General features: G+C 41.4%; 1 protein-coding gene across 3 annotated transcripts in view; it reads left to right on the top strand.

The window, feature by feature from the left end:
* The window catches only part of drp2 (dystrophin related protein 2), a 100,017-nt gene that overhangs the window by 74,569 nt on the left and 5,779 nt on the right, over positions 1-19,669 (top strand). For 2 of the 3 annotated variants that reach the window (XM_071458482.1, XM_071458485.1), the window contains 9 exons: positions 21-106; positions 2,813-2,970; positions 4,827-4,993; positions 5,477-5,588; positions 6,468-6,604; positions 8,167-8,232; positions 13,571-13,636; positions 15,891-16,037; positions 18,020-18,272. In XM_071458482.1, coding sequence (XP_071314583.1) covers positions 21-106; positions 2,813-2,970; positions 4,827-4,993; positions 5,477-5,588; positions 6,468-6,604; positions 8,167-8,232; positions 13,571-13,636; positions 15,891-16,037; positions 18,020-18,272 — 1,192 coding nt within the window. The remainder of the gene's footprint in view (positions 1-20; positions 107-2,812; positions 2,971-4,826; positions 4,994-5,476; positions 5,589-6,467; positions 6,605-8,166; positions 8,233-13,570; positions 13,637-15,890; positions 16,038-18,019; positions 18,273-19,669) is intronic. The other variant, XM_071458484.1, reaches the window with a different exon arrangement.

The following is a 19,669-nucleotide window of genomic DNA, read 5'->3' as shown; positions in this document are numbered from 1 at the left end:
CTTCTCTTTCTTTCATCCAGCGCTCGAAATGGCAAAATGCGAGTGCTCAGCTTCAAGATGGGATTGGTGAGCTTGTGCAATGCAGACGTCCAGGAGAAGTACAGATGTGAGTTTGATGCTTGCTCATGTGCCTAATGCATCTCCTTATCTGCAAACAATGAGCCAAAACAAAACGGCCATGATTTCCAGTATTACATAAAGACATCCACTTAGTCTAATGGAGGATATGACCACGCTGCCATAATGGAGAAAGCTTTCTTTAGATCTACAAAGTACACCAGGGGCCTTAAAAGGATTGCTTGCCAAAGACACCACCCTCCTTCTATGGCTCCGACTCTCATTTTTCTACACAAGTCAACTAGCAAAAAGCTAAGCCCTTTCCCTTTCTCCTTTTTTTGAATTATGCTATCAGGTTTAATTAGTGCACCGCTTCATTCTGGGATATGTTTTCACTGATGTATCGTAACTGCAGTTTACAAGTCGTCCTGCAAATAAATATATGGCTGACGATAGTTGGATCTGGAACAGCTTGTAGTTGAAACAGGATCTTAGACAACACTGCCAAACCCATGCCAGGATTATTCATGCTTGGTACACCATCTGTGTCAGCTCTTAAAGACTGAAAGATAACAGATTTGCCTTCAGTTGAATGGTCCCTAAGGTGAGTCAGCCCTCTTTTTCTGGGTTCAGGTAGACATGTGGTGGCCTTAACAGTTTGTCATTTTCTCCGAATGATCCCATTTTTGCCAGCTCCAGACGTCACTGGAATAATATTTGCAAATAAATCTGACGCATTTGCATCAACCCCCTTTGAGATACAGATGGTGGCTATTTATTCCATCATCGCCAGTCTTTGGCTGTGATTCAGAAAAGAAATATGCTTGTCATTACTTGTCATTATTGCTCCAAAAGTAGTTTGATTTTTTTACGGTAACACAAATTTTTTATACTGCATCTTAAATTACTGGCTTTTATATAACATTTACCTCTGCACAAGCACAGTTTTACAGATTTTTCAGTGGCCTCAACTTTTAGTTTTAACTATTTGAAAACATGTCCGGTCCTCCAAAATCGTCTGTCAAAACCAGTCTCTAATTAAATTTGAGGCAAGAAATAGTCCATGCAGTTTCAGTGTATTTTATAATTGCTGCACTTAGTTTAAAAAGTTGTACTGAATGAAGTTTTGATAGTTGTAAGCGCTGGTAAACTATCAGGCAAACTAAACTCCTGGCTGAAATCATGTTGTTTATGAAGTAGCACTGGATTCACACAGCTAGTGTCGTCTTACTTAATCTTTAAAACCTCAACAAACTCAATCATGTTGCTTTTGTGATGTTTTAGCCACATTCCTGCAGTGGCAGTTTCAGTCTTTCAGCCTCAGTTCAGACAGAAATATGTCAAAAACTGTTGGATGGGTTGTCCTGATTTCGTTTACGACCAAATATCTGCAAAATTAATGACATTTCTATCAATCTCATCTGTATTAACAAATTAGCATGCTAACATGCTAAACTAAGATGGTGACCATGGTAAAAATTGTAAACGTCAACATGTTAGCATTGTTATTTTGTCATGTTAGCATGCTGATGTTAGCATTTAGCTCACTACACAGCTTTGCCTAAGTGCAGTTAGACTGAACATAAAGATTTTTATATGATCTCGTACAGTCTATGGTAGAGCCTCCTAGCCATGCCAGCACAGCTGTAGTTTATTCAGTAATAGATAACATAACTGACCCACCACCGTTTGCCCACTGTAGAAACTGATGTACACATTTCTAAGGGCTTTCTAGCTAAAACTGAGTGCAACCCCAATTTAGTAATTTTAGATTGTTATTTATTATTATTATTTAATATTATTATTTGATTTATATGCTCATCCTAACGAGTAACTACCTAAAACGTATTGAAACCTTCACAAACAAACTTAGTAATGTGTTCAGAAAGTTTGTGGCTTGTGCAGTCAAATCCAGGAAAACGTTTTCTCACTGCAGAGTTAGCAACATTGCAAGGGGCATGTTTCAGATGTAATAGGGCTATATACTGTCTCCATAAAACACGTCCACATCCCATCTCTATCAAACAGCTCAGTGTGAACATTCAAAATGTCAAACACGCCTCAGCTGTGCTTATGAGGACTATATGCAGGAGGCTGTTTAACATGCAGGTGTTAAAGCCCTGTTATCCCTGTAGGGTGGAAGAAATACACAGAAAAGGGAATACATGGGATGCTTACACTGGCATTGTGCAGCACCCTCATACGCTTGTCAGCATTCATCCCCTCAGTGTCAGGCAGAGTCCTCGCCAGCCTGGTAAAGGCCTCATTCAGAACCTGACAAGACTTCACTTATCCGGCTCTTTCATCTTCAAGCAAACCAGCCAGACCACTAATAGTGATTCTGTCTTTGTCTATATGTCACTGAAGTGAGTTTTATTCCACAAAACTAAGTTTGGTAAACTTGTTACCTCATTGTTACAAAAATGATGGAAACCAAATGTGTGTCTGCTGTAATCACAAACTCAGCATACAGGTTGTATGTTCAAGCTATTATTTTGCAGAGCTGTCTTCTATAAATTGTTTGAATGTTTGGAGTGAAATTCATCATTCACATTTTGAAAAGCCAAGCGCATAAAGCAGCACATACAAATGCTCTAAATCCACATATGTAGATGTGTAAGATGTGATGATAATACAAATGCACATAACTGTTTTTCATGCATACAAATGTCGTACACTATCAGTGCTGTTACACTCACTGTTGTACAATCAGATTAGTTACTGCATAACTGATGTAAAACTATATTTTTTGCAGACTTATTCCGTCAGGTGTCTGGTCCTGGAGGTTTGACAGACCAGCGTCACCTCAGCCTTCTGCTCCATGAAGCCATCCAGATCCCCCGCCAGTTGGGTGAAGTCGCCGCTTTCGGGGGCAGCAACGTGGAGCCGAGCGTCCGAAGCTGCTTCCGCATGGTGAGAACACGATTTATCTGTGTCAAGACAGAATTAAAGATACTGAATCAGAGTTGTAAATGCTGAAACTTAAAAACTGATTGGCCTTGGATGCTTCCCAGCACAAGCCAGGTATGAAAAAAATCTGTTGTCACACCAGGAAGCTTTGAGAGTGTTGAGTTCAACTTCTCCTACAGAAGAAGAAGTTGTTAAATGCACCATCTTGGGAAATGGAGAAGTTATAATTATTCTACCTAAGGAAGCCCCAACTGCACATAAAATATAGTCAGTGGTAGATAATGCATGATGTTACATACATACATAGACTGTTGATGAAATCCAAGACGTTTAATTGGGAAAGTTGCTCATATAATATGGAATATATTGGAAAATTGATATGATGAAGTGAGGTAACAGTCCAATAGTGCACAGAGCAACAGCTAATGAGAAGACATGTTCAAAGCATTCATTAATTTATCTTTCCCTCCTTTGCTTGTTCTAAACGCGTCTGAACTCGTACATTTGCCGCAGGTTTGAAGGAACTTTACCACATGACATTCAATTAGAGACACCAGATAATTACCGAGTTGTTGGAGGAAGGGCACAGCTTTTTTGGAAGGTGGCCTATGCAAAGCCTTTTAATTTCCTCATTTTCAAGGCAGATCCTAATGATATAGACTCTATTCTGGTCCATGCTTGCTGTATCAGCTATGGCTGATTAAAATCAATTCCTTTCTTGATTTGCTCCATGCCAGGACATTTAGTTGTGAAATATCCATGTACTGTGAATTAGTGGGGTGGCCCATTCACCCTCACAGAGATGTTGACAGTTTGACTCTGCTGGCAGAAGAGAAGATGAAATCGACTTGAGACACAGAATGTGCGGAGTGAGGTAGCTACACAGAACAGTGTGATGTTGCTGAAGGTGTTATGATACGGAGGTGCAGAGGTTATTGGTGCAAGTTCAGTCGGCAGAATAACTCAGCATTTTGTAAATAGGTCTATACTTTGTGTTGGACATTGATTCTTGATTCACGAACATGTGCTGTTTTGTGGATTGATGGTGCAGAAAGAGAAGAAAGAAAGAGTTTTGATGAATAACTGAATGTTTATCACTCTGCTTTTCTAATGATGCTACCCATCTGCTCAGTGAGGTGCTTTGTGATGCAGCAGCATGCTCAGCGTAGTCGGAGCCAGATCCAGGTGTTCGGTATGCAAGGGGCTGCTATTTGACCTTCCACATGGAGCGAAGCTGGCTACTCCTCTGCCAGAGAGGAGCTCCTTCACCCCCGAGAGACTGCACACCTCTGTACACCACCACAGTCTGTGTGGTCCGCGTGCACGCACACACATTTATTATGCCACTGTGCTTGAGCGGTGGAGGAAGCCCCAGGGAAATCAACCTCTTAATGCATCTCTGATACAGACTTAATGAGAATTTAGCACATCACGGATTTTCAGCGCTTGGCGAGTCATTCTTTTATTAGGTTGACTTCCTTTTTATCCCACTTTCTGGAATTCTCAACAGGGTGCCTCCAGAAGAGACGGACTGTATACAGACACACAAACACACATATAGTATACACACAGACACAGGGTTTATGTCTGCTGTGTTTTAGCTTCATAACTGTTTAAGTAGTTCCATAAAAGCAAACAATATCCCACAGTGCAGCACACCTTCTTTCACCCTCATTCATTCTCTTATCTTTTGTATTCTCTTTGATTTTCTTTTTCTACAGTAGCTCACTGCAGGACCACCTTTTGAAAGGAAGCACACCTTCTCTTCTCATTACTTTATGTACTTGTCCTGCTGTTGGTCTATATTTGGGTTGTTTACAGTCTCCTGTACTCCCCATCCACCCACCTTCCCTTTCCAGGCCCCAGGGAAACCTGCCATCGAGGTGTCTCACTTCTTGGAGTGGATGAGCCTCGAGCCCCAGTCGATGGTTTGGCTGCCTGTCCTCCACCGTGTGGCTGCTGCAGAGTCGACCAAGCACCAAGCCAAATGCTACGTCTGCAAACAGTGTCCCATCAAGGGCTTCAGGTAGGTCTTCCTGTGTGGGTGAACAGACGCAGGTGCAGATACTGTGCATGACATGAAAGGATTCATGGAAGACGGAATAGGAAGACTGTCGTTAAGGACTAACATAAACGTACACAATAGTATTATGTATTTTTTAAATTTTATTTTAAAAAAACTATAGTATTTTGTACTATAACTGTAGCAAGTTAATTACGAGAATAATTGTACTACTGTTATTTTGAAAGTGGCAGCTGGTGTTGGTGTCTGTGAAAAATCAGTGCTCACCAAAAATAAGGCTTGTTGGAGATGTTGAAATTAAGAAAACTTGGCTGTGATGGAGCACAGCCCTGTCTGGAGCAGGGAGTGACAGTATGCATGTAGGCAAGCATATGAATTCAACACACACACATATACACCCCACTACTCTGTCTGCGTGTCTCTGATATCTCTGTCTGTTCTCTTGCAAACATCACTTCAGCCTCTCTGTTATATTGATCTTGACAGGTATCGCAGTCTGAAGCAGTTCAATGTGGACATCTGCCAGACATGTTTTCTAACCGGCCGCACTACTAAGGGAAAGAAGCTGCACTACCCCATCATGGAGTACTACACCCCAGTAAGACAAACATTATGTAGTGCTTTAGCTGAATACAAATTCAAGGCTCCAGGGACAAATAAAACTCAACCGTACTCAAAAAATATACTATTATCTCCTGATTCCTGCTGCCAACATGTAGATGAGTCAACCACTGCAGTGTAAGATCTCCACCAACTCCACTGTTACATATGCTTACACAGCCTCATCCAGACCTATAGTATGCAGAGATTGAGTACCACTCAGCAGTAACATCCTTTTTGGCCACAAAGTGCAGATATAAAGTGCTACTTGGAGCACGCGTTGCGCTCTAAACCCCAATAAAACCCGAGTCTTAAGCGACTGCACGCGCAGTCTCTAAAGTCGAGTTAATTCCGGAGAAGTAGCTGTAGCACTATAGCTGGAGTCTAACTGTGCTGAGATGGTGCCAGATTTAATCTCTAATCAATTCTGAGCTGTAAATATGTGGCGAAAGGCCAGCTGTATAAAGTTTTTTTTTTTTCACTAGACAATATTTTACATTAGCTAAATACAGTTTTTCACAATGGCAAGGCAGGCAGGCGTCTATAGATTTCTATGATAGAGATAAAGGAGCTAGAGAGCAGGAGAGAGAGAAAAGAGAGTCGATTTGAAACTGCGCACAGTGGAAGGGTAAGGAAGCACAGAGGGAGATCAGCAGAGACTGAGAGAGGAAACAGATGGAGAAATTAGTTAGTAAAGTTAAAGTAAGACAAAACAGCCTTGAGACAGAGTGGGCAAATTTCAGATGAGGCCATTTTGAAGAAGGCAACATTTTCAGAAATTCCTAAGTGTTGTAATTTGTCTCCCACCCATCCACTCCCGCTGCTTCCACCAAACCCGCCCCATCCCAACCCCCTCATCTCCTAAATCACACTCCAGACAACCTCGGGGGAGAAGATGAGGGACTTTGCCAAGACTCTGAAGAATAAGTTCAGGTCGAAGCAGTACTTCACCAAGCACCCTCAGAGGGGTTACCTGCCTGTGCAGTCTGTGCTGGAGGCCGAGAGCTCGGAGACGTGAGTCCCACACGTAAACACTTAAACACAGTCATCTCTCTGTCTCCGCTTCTCTGTCGTCTATCTCTCACTTACACACATACAAAACCCTGCTGTTGTCAGCTAATTATCATGCTCTGACAATTTAGGGCACTTTGACTCGCTGAGACGGGTTAAAGGGACAGCTCTGTGTTCAGAATTAACATAATGTTATTCCTGTGATCTGAGTCTGGGTCAGATGCTCTGTTCACATGAGCGAGTCTCACCCAAAGGGAAAAACAAGAGATGTGAGACTAAAATCCATGAGATCATCAAGAAGCATAGCTCAGGGCGATGTGATTATGGGTCCATGTTTTGCTTGATTGTGTCACTAAGGTCACTTTTTATAACCTCAAAAAAAAAAAAAAAAAACATTACACGAGTCTGTGAGTTAATCCTTCCACCTACTGACACAGCAGAGATGAGACTCCAGCAATATAAAAATACTCCATTACAAGAACAAGCCCTGCATTCAAACTGTATTATCAAAATGTACCAAGTATCAAAATTAAAAGTACTTGCAATGACCCTTTAAATATTGTTGTAGTATTAATATTTGGACTGTTATTCTGTATGCATCAGTGCATCAGCAGAATATAACTGGTGGAAGTAGAAGTGTTTTTTTTTTTGCAGTGCTCTGCACTATTTGTCACTGCCACTGCTTCCCAACCTACAGGTGACAGAAAAAAGATTGTTGTTATTTTTCTACCACTTCTTGACTCTAACAACGATTAAATTAAACAGCATGAGGAGGGAACATCACTCTTTGGCTGAACGTCCAATAGATGCAACCTACTGATAAAGGCGTGTTCGGACAGAAATGAATTCACCTTTCATCATTTGCACAAATTTGACCACTGGATCGTTCATGTTTATTCGCTCCAAATAGCAAATGTACCAACTCTATAGGTGTTATCAAGCTGGAGATGGATGTACCGGCTGTGCCTGTTTGACTGAGCCTGTATGTTTGTGTTGCCAGAAACTCTGTTATTTCCCTCCAGCTTTCCCCCTTTTTCCTCTCATCTCTGAATGTTCATAGAGCTGATTGATAAAGCTCTGGGATATGTGCATGTATTCACATCTTTCCATTTACTTTGTTTGCACTCAAGCTGCTTCTGAAATTAGCTTTTCCCTCATGGATAGGAATTCTTCACTATAAAGGGTCTCAGGGATTTAATCAGTGAAATTACATCAGATATTTATGACCATCATGTTTTCTGTGTTAAATCTTAATCTGCAAAGTAACTGGTAACTTCAGTCATATCAGATAAATGAAGTAAGTAGTAGAGCTCCAAATTGGTATAAAATGGAAACACAGAAATAAAGTACATTGCTTTTTTAAATGCACGTTGCTCATTTTCCGCTGTGAAATTGAATCTGATTTTTTTTTCCCATCCTAACAGAAATATTGTTCTTGTTGGCAAATAAAACTCTTCTTCTGTATTGTAACAATATGTGTTGCTTTTCTGCAGCCACACATTCACACTTGCAGAGTGTTAAAAATGTCCTGCTGAAGTATTGATGCTGTTCTCTTTTGTTCCCAGGCCATGCTCCTCACCCAAGCTGCCCCATGCAGACACACACAGCAGGATTGAGCATTATGCCAGCAGGTATGTGTGGCTCACTGTGCTGTACTATATATCAAATAATTACAACAAAATCTTTCCCTCCTTCACTTCCCCCTGTTCAAATCAACCCTCCTGCCCCCCCACTACTTCTTCATACTCACTCCAACCCTGCCTCCACTCCTTCTCCTCCCCCACTTTGTCTGCTCCCTCACCCTTAAGTCTCCACCACACACACTGATTGAAGTATTGATTTGGCTGCGTGTTGCACTGTACTCCAAACAGGGTAGAGACTGTACTACCCAGCAGTTTCCCTCTGTCGTATTCTCCACACAAACACACATGCAAACACACACTGGCACCCACAAGCAGAGCAGTTTGTGTTTGGTGTGTGAATGTGTATGTGTGTGTGTGTGTGCGGGGGGAGGTCAGCAGGGTTCAGCATGCCTAGCAGCTTGTCACTTGCTGGGGCAGTGAGCCCATTGGTCACCTGGGAGCTGTCGGTGTGGATTAGTGTCAGTCTGACAGGTTATAAACAGGGCGCAGCACTGGACTCCCTGGCTCTCGGCAGCCCTGCCCACAGAGCTGCAGAGTGTGCATGGTGCTATGTGCGTGTGTAATGGTAAGTGTGCCATTGTGTATTACTTCCCTAAGGCTCTTACACACAACTGCTTTACATCCTGCCAAAACAGAGGGAACACACACCAACAAGAGAGCAGGCACAATTGTCCTCTTTACTCCTCTTATCTCTCCCTTTCTCCTGTTTTCTGTTTGCCTTTTTTCTTTTTATTCTTATCTCTGATCCCTCTCTTCTATTGTCTCCCACCCACACATTTATTTCTCCCTCTCGCTCTCTCGCTCATTTCTTTTTCTCTTACATCTTCTTACACTTTCTCATTTGTGGCCAATTACAGTACGATTTGCTTCAAACAGCACTCGAGTCACTCAGAAAAATCTTAACCAGCATAACACACTGATCCAAAAGCCCTCAACAAAATAAAGCAGAGGAACAGAAATGGAAAAGTGGTCAGGGAGCAACGGTATAATTCAGTAAAAATGAGACACATTCACAGAGAGACTTTGTCTGCTTTCATCGACCTGTCGAGAAAAACGTCAGAAAAACTCCCACAGTTGAATAAAGTTTTATTTATAAATGATCACTGTATCTACCTCACTCATAGCGAGCTGCTCATCTTTCCTGTGTTTTTATCAATCATCTTTTTTTCTGCATAAGAGGAAATTAGCAAGGGTCTATATTTGACAAAATAAGCTATTATCACTGGGCAATGCTTTCAGTGTCCCAGAATGGTAACACTCCATATTTATCTTTTGTAAACACCACACAATCAGTTGTGTTAATAGCACATAATGATACACTGTAGTGTAAGCAGATGTAAGCACAGTGAAGCATCTGCTGCTGGTGTAGAAACAGATAACACATGTTTTATAACATAACGTAGTTCTATTCTAATATGAATTCTGAACACATTTATAAACAGTTTTAAAGTGTAAGGTTGTTAATGTTAAATATTTTGTTAGTGTGTGTTTATTAACTGTTAACAATCATTCACAAGCAGGTTTAAAGGATATTTTATATTTTTTCCTTAATGCCAATAAAATTCCATCAGAAGACCAAAACCAACAACGTGTTAGTTCACCTTTGACCTCCCAAGCCCATTTGTTCCTACTGAAGTTGTAAATCTTAAAAAACAGGCAAAGTTTATTTTTGTTTTTTTAAAAAAAAAGCCTCATCAGGTACTGTAGTTTCTACCACACATTACTCAAACTGTTGTAACGTGTGTTTTTTGAGGACTATTTTCAGGGGCGGATTAATTCACATTTGCTTCTCCACTGAGTATTTATGGTAGAATGATGGTTCAAGATGGTTAGAAGTGTTGGTGGACACAGTTGGTGGATTGATCCTTGATTCCTCATGTGTCCTTGAGCAGGACAATGAACCACCACTGATGGTTGGGCCAGTGTCTTACATGATAGTTTGCCATTGTGTGTGTTTATGAATGGGTGAATGAGAGGCAAAAAGATGAGAGGATGAGCAAAGATGATGGCTGTAAAAATGTGCTTTTATCCCAAATGCATTTAATATGTACATTGTACTGTATTTTTGTTACTTCGTCCCACTTTCATGTGTAGTTGATTGCATTGGCTCAGTGACTATAGAGGAATTATACAGGCTGAAGATGAATGAGAATCAGCAGCACATTTAGACACATGAAAAAATAGAACAGTGTGAGCACACTCCTTATTTCCCAGCATGATCTGAGCACCATCATAATACGAGTAGACAGTCCTTATTATGGCAATGGTGACTATTTTATCTGTACTCTGTCAGTATGCAGAATTGACTTCAATAATCTTTCTTTCTTCCTTCCTTCCGTCTTCTGCCGTCAGTTAATATAGGAGAAATCACAATTCTGATTTGAATTCATTGGTCATAACTCACTGCTCACTTTGAACACTAATGGAAAGTCAAGCCGATATCAAAACAATGAATGTCATCGCTGGCAGGTCAGTGTCTGAAATTCTTTCCCTGGGATGATGTCTGAGACAGGTGTGTGTTCTTTGGGAGTCTCTCTCTGTGTGTGTGTTTGTGTGTGCACGTTTGTGTCAAAGTGCCCTTCAGTCAACGAGGGCTATGCATGTTAATCCGCAGCAATAATATAGTCTCCAATCATTTCAAAGGAGATAAAGTATTTGATGTTTGGGGTTAGGAAAGCCACATTTGTAGGCATGTCAAACAGAGACAGCCTCTGTCCCTTCTGCTCTCTCTCTCTGAGTATCCCCCGCCCCTCCCTCAATATTAATGCACGAGTAGAGTTCATTCCTTTCATCATCAGCAATGCCTCAACATCTTTTAAAGGATGGACGAGAAGAAGATGATAAAAAACCTCTTAGAGCTCTGTTAGGATTTCTGCTCTCTTCCCCTCCCTCTCTCTCCCGTTTCTCATTTCCTCTCACATCCATTTACATTCACGCAAGAAGATAAACACACATGTATGCACAAGACACCCACACACGACTATTTCCTATTACTGTCTACCCTTTCCTCCCTCATTTGTACCTGACTGCAGCTCTAGGTTTGTGGAGTGCTTTCTGATGAGGAGTGTCGCAGATTGAATTACGAGCGGTCAGGTTCACAGGCCGGGGCTCCTGTAACAGGACATGGATGAATCCTAAATTTCTCAGTGTTATGGTCTCATTGGACACTGGAGAGAAATTGGATGTAATGTGGATGCCCCCTGACAGCCTGTACATCACTCCCCCCCTCCTCCTCCTCCCCCCATATCCCTCACTCTTTCAGCTGACGACACTCTGCGAAAAATGATGCTGCATGGAGTGTGTCGGTATGTTTGTGTGTATCGGGAAATGCTGCAGTGAAGATTCAAGACTGCTTTCATGTGGCACACGCATGTGCATTTATGTATGTATGTATGTATGTGGGCAGGCACAAGGCTCGTGGCACATTAACATCAGTGGGTTGATTCTCTGTGCTGTTAATTGCCTTACTTGAAGGAGAAACCCACCGTTTGATCGTCTAACTCTGTTATATATCATTAACATGATATTCAGCTGACTGCTCGAGGTGAATTAATTTAGAGGAGTTCCCACTTTCACTCAGCCTCCATCTTCTTATGATTACATCTTCCTACATGACCTTTTAGAATGGGTGCCAGAGAATGGGTGGCCTTGTTGCATTCAGGTGTAAGCTATATATATGTAGGTGGAGGGGGGCGAAGGTGATAGTGAAGCAGAGCGAAGTCAAGAAAAAGAGCTGTGTTGAAACAAGCTTCGTGACTGCATTATGGGCTACTGCTGCTAATGATGTTTCTGCAATGAATTAGTTTGTAATGGTTATCTGGGCAGTAATGAACACGAATAAACACACAAAGAAAACACAACTAATGATCATTTTCAGTGTGTTAGGGAAGGCAGGCAGTCCCCAGACAGGTTTGTAGTTTAATAGATTATTTCCATGAAACACCCAAAAAATTGCAGCTGCACACCAAAATGAGCCAAGTGCAAATAACTGGGTAATCTGCCAACTCTAATGCAGAGCAGAAGTTTCACACTCCGACAGTGTAACAGGCTGAACCAAATAATTTGATAAGTTTAATTAATAGTAGTTTGAATGTGTTTACTCAAGCTAGTATTTTAGCCAGAATATATATGTGGTTGGTTCAGCAACGAAACATGGACACATGTAGGAAAACACAGAGCAGTGATGTAATTTGGCACTAAAAAGTGTCATTTTGAAAGTTATTCACCATTGTTATTCATTTCCAGCCTGTATAATTCCTTTATAGTTACAGAGCCAATGCAATCAACTGCACATGAAAGTGGGACAACAGAACAAAAACACAGTGCACCTGATTTGTCTGACTCAGACTGCTGAAACCTCACATCAACCTCATTCTGCAAATATAATATCTTTCCTTTTTGCAAAAAAAGAGGATTTTGTTCCTCATCTTTTACATTTAAAATTACTGCCATTGACAGGAGGAATGATTACAGTGACTAAAAACTCCAAAACTGTAATGCACATATGGACATGTGAGTATTGTATTAGGATAGACTTTAAAATATTTACCTGTTTTTTTTTTTGTCCAGTTTCTGTTCTTATTTTTACACAACAGTGTGATTGTTCTTGCTGTGAATTTTTTTTTCTTATTTATGCCGTCAAACACAAGCCACCTGTATTTTTTTAAAACACTTAAAAAGTTTTCTCCATACCGCAGCACATTTTACAGCTTACAGAGCAGCGTGTACAGTGCAGCTGTCCACTGACAGTCAGCAGGACGTAATGCAGAACCAGAGGTGCTGTCCTTGGTGCTGAAAAGCCACACAGCAGCTTATTCGCTGCTTCCTCACACACACACACACACACTGAGTATAGTTTCTGTCCATGGTGCTGGACAGTGACGCATTTCTAACTTTCTTTTTTTTATTGCCTGCATGGTGGTAGACAGTGTACAGTATTTTATCAGGATTTTATCCTCCTTCCTTGTGGACATTTTTATGGTTCATGCTCTATAGCGATAAGAATTTCTGCCACTCTGCAGTCTTGTCAGTCAGATGTTTCCGGACAGCTTGCTGCTCAGCTGCAGTCTGTAATACTGAAAGGTCAGAGGTCTTATCCATTCTACTTAAAGGCTAAACTGTTCTGATTGTTTCTTTTATCTTGTGTTTGGTGAAACATATTTCCCCAGTGTGTGATAATATCTGTTACTTTGGCTTTTTACTTCGATTTGCTCTGACTCATCGTCTCTCCTGTATTTCTCTTTTGTGTGTCTGTTTGTATACATATGTGTGTTTGTGTCATATGCTCAACTTGGTGTGTGTGTGTGTGTGTGTTCATTTTGTATAGATTGGCAGAAATGGAGAGCCAGAACTGTTCATTCTTCACGGATAGTCTGTCTCCTGATGAAAGTCTGTGAGTATGCTGCCACCCCCACAAAACGAACCCCCTCACTACAACCACGGCCTTTGATGGAGATTATATGTGTGTGTTTTGTGTGCACCCATTCCTCCGTGTGCTCAGGCTTGTTCATGGATGTTAGGGTAAGATCGGGTAATCACATAAATAATCAGCCACATAAGGAAAATGGCCCACGGTGAGCAGAGTGCACACAGCCCCTCCTTCATCATGCACATGCCTGCTGTGATTAAAGTCTGTGGCTGTGGGTAGATACATAAAGCCCCCGCTAAGGAGAGAGCGGCATATGTGTGTGTGTGTGTGTGTGTGTGTGTGTGTGTGTAGAAGCTGGCTGAGTGGCGGGGCGGTGATGAGGTTACAGCAGGGAGAGGAACAGGATGTTTGATGTGAATGAGGCAGCCGGTGAGGTGAGTCCTCACTGTGGAAAGCTGAGAAAGTATCAAGTAGAGAGAGTGGTCGAGGGTTACATGAGATCACGTATTTGTGTGCGTCCAAGTCTTATTTAGTTGACATCTGTGGGGTTTGTCAACCTTTTCCTCCTTCTCTGAGGTGGTTTTCCTTTTTTTTTTATCACATTTTAGAGTCAAGGTAGCACGCCCAGCACGTCTGTGCAAAGTTTTCAGGTCTTCTAGGGCTCCAGGTGTGTGTGTGTGTGTGTGTGTGTGTGTGTGTGTGTGTGTGTGTGTGTGTGTGTGTGTGTGTGTGTGTGTGTGTGTGTGTGTGTGTGTGTGTGTGTGTGTGTTGTCAAGTGTGCTCATTATTTCTTTACAGGCGTGTTTTATGTGTCAGTTCTGAGAGAAAGCTGTGATTGACACCACATTAAAAGTTAGTTTAAGGCTAAGACAAAACTAGCGCAATGCTTTTTACGACTGACATCTGTGCTTGTCAAGTCTGCTCCCGATGTCTTTGTTTCCATGTGCATGTATCTACATGTGTCTGTGTATCTGTTGCTTGGGTGGAGCTTTGTATATCAGTGCATGTGCGTATGGTATTTGCATCTGTGTCTGTAATTCTCTGCCTCAGAATGAGTTTGCATGCATGACGCTTCGCTTCTGCTCGTTATGTGTAGCAGTGTTGTCTTGTTGTTCTCATTCCTGCGAACCAGTCGGTCTGTCTGTCTGTCTGTTGTTGCCTCTCTGCGTTTCCTGCTGCATGGCTCTGTACTTGCTGCTGTGCTATCTGTGCCTCCAGCTGGTGTTTGGCTCGCATCAAACTGTCTTCTGTTCTAAACCGCACCACCTGTGTGTGCAGCCTTCATGCTCCACCTGTATGCAATGTTCTGAGTTCATGTTGCTGCTTATTGCCAGGTAATGGACAGGAAAACAATTGAACCCTTAGATGCATAGTTCACTGGGACTTTCGAACTAATATGATCCATATTAGAGTCAGTGTTTTCTGTTGATGATAAAAATATGCTATGCTCATAATTTAAATGAAAATTATTGTTTTGGTCACACACCAGCATTATTCAGAACATGAGTATGTATTTGTATAATCAAATTATTAGACTTGCAAATATTAGTATTAGTACATTAGTGCATTAATGTCCCAGATCCCACTATAATAATAACAATAATACATAACTTAATTTTCTTAGAAGGTTAAAGGTAAATAAATGGATCTGGCCGTCTCTATACATAACCAGTATGTTTAAACTAGGCCTATAAATACGTCTGTGATGTATAATATGGTATTACAATGCAAAGCCTTTAACTTGCTTTTAACTTTGGCTCAATAAAGTCGTTTGCTTCATGGCCCAAAGCATTATTGCAACATAAAAAAACTGACAAGCAGCTGTCTTTCCAATAAAGTAATTGCCAAACATTTATAGATGCATTTATTGCTTTACGGCCGTAGGGCTGCTGTCATAGATCTGCACATTTCTGTTCCATCATCAATAAGTGTTCAGTGTTTGGGGAATTATAGTCTAGTAGCTTAACTAGACTTATCCACCTTCCATTTTTAATAAATGTGAGTGAGTTTTTAATGGTGTGGGGAGCCAAGTGCATTGCAGAACATTTCATCTTTAGTCTGTGAACCCAGCACAGTGCAGCGCCTTCGTCATAGTGTCCTGTCCCACTGTGTCCTGTCTGGTTTCACCGTTTCTCGTCCTGTAATACCTTTCCTCGTCCCGTTTGCCTCGCCTTGTTTCGGCCTCTCGGCTCTCCCATGCCGTCCCTGGCTTTGCTTTGTGCTGCTGGTGGCTGTGTGCTGGTGGCTCAGTGTGTTGTCTCCTGTGTGGGGGACTCAGGGATGAAGATCAGTACCTCCTGCGTCACTCCAGCCCAGCCCTGGACCATGACTCACCCTGCGGACAGCACATGCTGCTGGCTCACCTGGAGCACCAGGACAAGGAGCAGCTCCAGCGCACCCTGGCCCGCCTGGAGAACGAGAACAGGTCTGTGCTAGATCGATTGCGCACATTGTTGTATGACGACAAAGTACAACATCTTTAAAACTTACAATTCTTTTAAGCTTTGAGGACTGTGGTGAATTTAATTTCATTATATGATTTCATCATAAATTTGAATGAGGTTTAAATGAAGGTTTGGGAAAGGGCTTGTAACACAGAGATTTTCATCACAGCAGCACAGAAACATAAATATATGTCTGCCTGCTGCCATTTGCAGACCTCCTGAAGGGAACAAACACTTTCACACTCTAAATCCTTTTGAACAGCCTTGAGAAAAAGGGAACACAATTTTCTGTGTGCACACCTGACAATAAAGCCTGTTAGATAATGAGGGCAAAATGGGAACACTTGTTAATCATGCTTTGCATTGGTTTGGGAGTTTATAGGTGTCCTGCAGAGGGGACAGAAAGAGACGTTATGGAGTAACAGCTGTCGTAGATGTGTATCTGTGAAACACATTTGTTTAGATGTGAATGCTTGAATTTGAACTCATTGTGTCCTTGTAGCTAAGAGGCTCAGATATTTTCCATAAATGAAGCAAATTCATTTTCCCCTTCCACTTAACTGGTTACTAGGGGGCAGCCTTGATGCGAATGATTCATATGAATAATTTCACTTCGGTTGTGACCTCTCTAGACACACACACACACAGACACACAGACACACACACACACACACACACACACACACACACACACACACACACACACACACACACGTGCCCTCTGGCTGTCTGTAACCTTGACCCAGTTCAGTTTTTCTACACAGAATTCCTCCTGGTATGAGGCTGCTCTCTCGTCCTTTGTCATGACTTCAGCGGCTGCTGTGGGTTCCTTTATTTATCTCCTGTGGCTTTCATGTGCCTCACACCTGAACAATAAATCAATAACAGAATTATTCACCTTTTAATCCTAATCATCTTCCTGGAGACTTGGGGCCTCTTTACAAAGGTTAAATATATATAGTCCATCCTTATATTATCAGTCTGATGCTTCATGACTTTTCCTGATTTGAAGAGACTTGCATATAAATCAGATTTTGACCTGATAACATGTTTGACATGACTTGGTGAAAAACAATAGATGGTTTTCAGCTGCTTTATGTCTGTGGTGATTTTTCAATTCTTTTGGTGTTTTTTTTTTCCATTGGAGTTTTTTTAACAGTTTGGAATTTGACCACTCTGGATCTTATTGACTGAAAACATAAGTAATGTCACTATGTACAGTGACACATCATATACCTCTTTGTAAGTGAATGACTTTTTAGCAAAGAAAAAACATAGACATTTGTTCATGTAAGCCTGTGTAATTTATAAAATGAAATAATTCCTTATTTGGTGTAATAAAAGCTCCAATTTTGTCATCCAGTTTGTGTCAAAGGGAGGGACCACTTCAATACTTTTCTATGAGATCAGAATCTGGATATTAATTTTGTTTTAAATGGTTAATTAGCATTTATTATTATCAATTTTACACATACAACAGTGGATTCTGTGGGACCCCAAACAATGAGGGCGTAAAGCCAAGATCAACAAAACACAAGGTTACAGCCAACTTGGCTCTTAAATAGACCAGCATGCACCATGATTTTCTAGCGCTCCTATGGATGACAGCACCTTTAGTAATGCGCCACAGCACAGCGTGCAATCAGTTAATGGTTTTAGTGTCACACGTGTAAGAGATGGGAGGAAGTGATTTAGTGCAGCTAATACTCAGAATGAGGATAATTGCGCTCCATGTGGTAAGATGTGAACATTAGCCCCTTACTGCAGTGTTTTTGTGTGTTTATGTATTTATTCTCATCATGTAAGTCATAAGCACAACATGTCAGATTATTATACCGAGGTGCATTTCTGTTTGTGTCACGGAGGGGCTGGACAAATGTCCATAGTTGTGTGGATATATTTTGCACGCTTTGCCAACTTGTGACTGTTTCCCCTCCATCTGTCCTCCACCGTGGGTCCTCAGGGTGCTGCAGGGGGAGTACAGGCGGCTCAAGTGGAAGCACGAAGAGGCAGCGTCAGTTCCCATGCTGACTGAGGCTGGAGAGGGTGGCCCAGGTTCACCCACAGCAGGAGGGCAGCAGGATGAGGAGCTCCTGGCTGAGGCACGGGTCCTCCGGCAACACAAGACACGTCTGGAGACCCGTATGCAGATCCTGGAAGACCACAACAAACAGCTGGAGTCCCAGCTGCGCAGGCTCAGGGAGCTACTGCTACAGGTACAGGATGATGATGATGGGATGGGATGTTGTGGAGAAAGTCCAGCGGGTGTGTAAATACGTTCACTAAAGTACAGTTTTCAGATACTCACGCTTTTCTTGAGTATTTTTGCTTCTAATCGAGCACACCTCAGAGGGAGATGTTGTATTTTTACTCCAATACATTTATTTGACAGCTGTTAGTTTGTAGTTTCACATTTTACATAAAAAACAATGATCATCCTCTAAATTATGATGATTTTTCTTATTCTCTTAAAATGTCCGAATAATTTCCTGGAAATTATGCTTCCCCCTGTAACAATGACACTAGAGACCAAGTTCTGAAACTCTTGTTCCAGTTCAAGTGTTCAAGTTCGGTTTATTATTGATTTTCAGAGGAGAACTGCTTCATTTAAACCCAAGTAAATATTAGTTCATTATAAATTTATTGTTGGAAACTTAACTCCTCATATACAGTATGTTAAATTGTGACGGATGTAATATTTTCTCATGTTTAGCTCAACTGCTGTGAAGAGTCTCAAGGTTGTGCTGTCTATATTTGGAATTAATTGGATGTGTATCTAATGATAATAAGGTATTTTCCTTGTAATTGTTCTTTCCAGGAAATTTCCAGGAATTAAGGATTAGGACCATTTAAAGCATTACCATAATTTGCTTTATATTGATAAACTCAGAATTATGTAAAATAGTAACAGCTCAACCTTGGACAGCCAGAAACGTATTATGCTGCTTATATTAATGCATCTATAATAGTGAACAAATACTCACAATAATACAACACTTGAGACTAATAATTTTCTCTGAGTATATTTTCCTGGTAATACTTCTGTGCTTTTACTTGTGTTTTTAATTTTGTACTTTGTACTAAGTATTTTTGTTTTAGTACTTTTATATTTTTTGTCATTCAGTCTATTGATTGACAATCCCTCTCACTCACCAGCCCCCACTGTGCATGGGATGTAGAAGCAGAAGTAGAGGTTTTAGAATAACAAGTCTTCAAAAAAAAATAAAGAGTGAAAGTTGCCATTCACAGTGATGGGCCAAAGGAGAAACTACAAGGCAGGTAGAAGAAAGTCTTTCCAACAGCAGTGGAAGTGGCAGCTGATAGTTCGTCGTAGCGCCCAGAAGATGTTCAGCCGCTGATTTAGCGTCAAAAGTCTGAGCAGCATCGAGCGTCCTGGCAGCTCACACACCTGTCAGCCATATTTTACATGACTTTACTGGGAGCAGAAACTCTGAGGAGTCATTAAGGAGCTGAAGGCCTGAATCCACTGGAACATTTTCTATTTGTCAAGGTGGAGAGGGTGCGTACAGTTCCCTGCCAGTTCCCTGTACTTTTGGGCAATCCCACATCATGTGTATGAAGATGCCTCATGTTCCAGGTCGGCAAGATGTAA

The sequence above is a fragment of the Trachinotus anak genome, unplaced genomic scaffold (genome assembly GCF_046630095.1).
Source record: "Trachinotus anak isolate AG129_WGS33_773 ecotype Australia unplaced genomic scaffold, CSIRO_AGI_Tana_v1 ptg000021l, whole genome shotgun sequence".
Taxonomy (NCBI): domain Eukaryota; kingdom Metazoa; phylum Chordata; class Actinopteri; order Carangiformes; family Carangidae; genus Trachinotus; species Trachinotus anak.
Note: the sequence above shows the minus strand (reverse complement) of the source record. Positions and strands in the feature narration are given on the sequence as shown.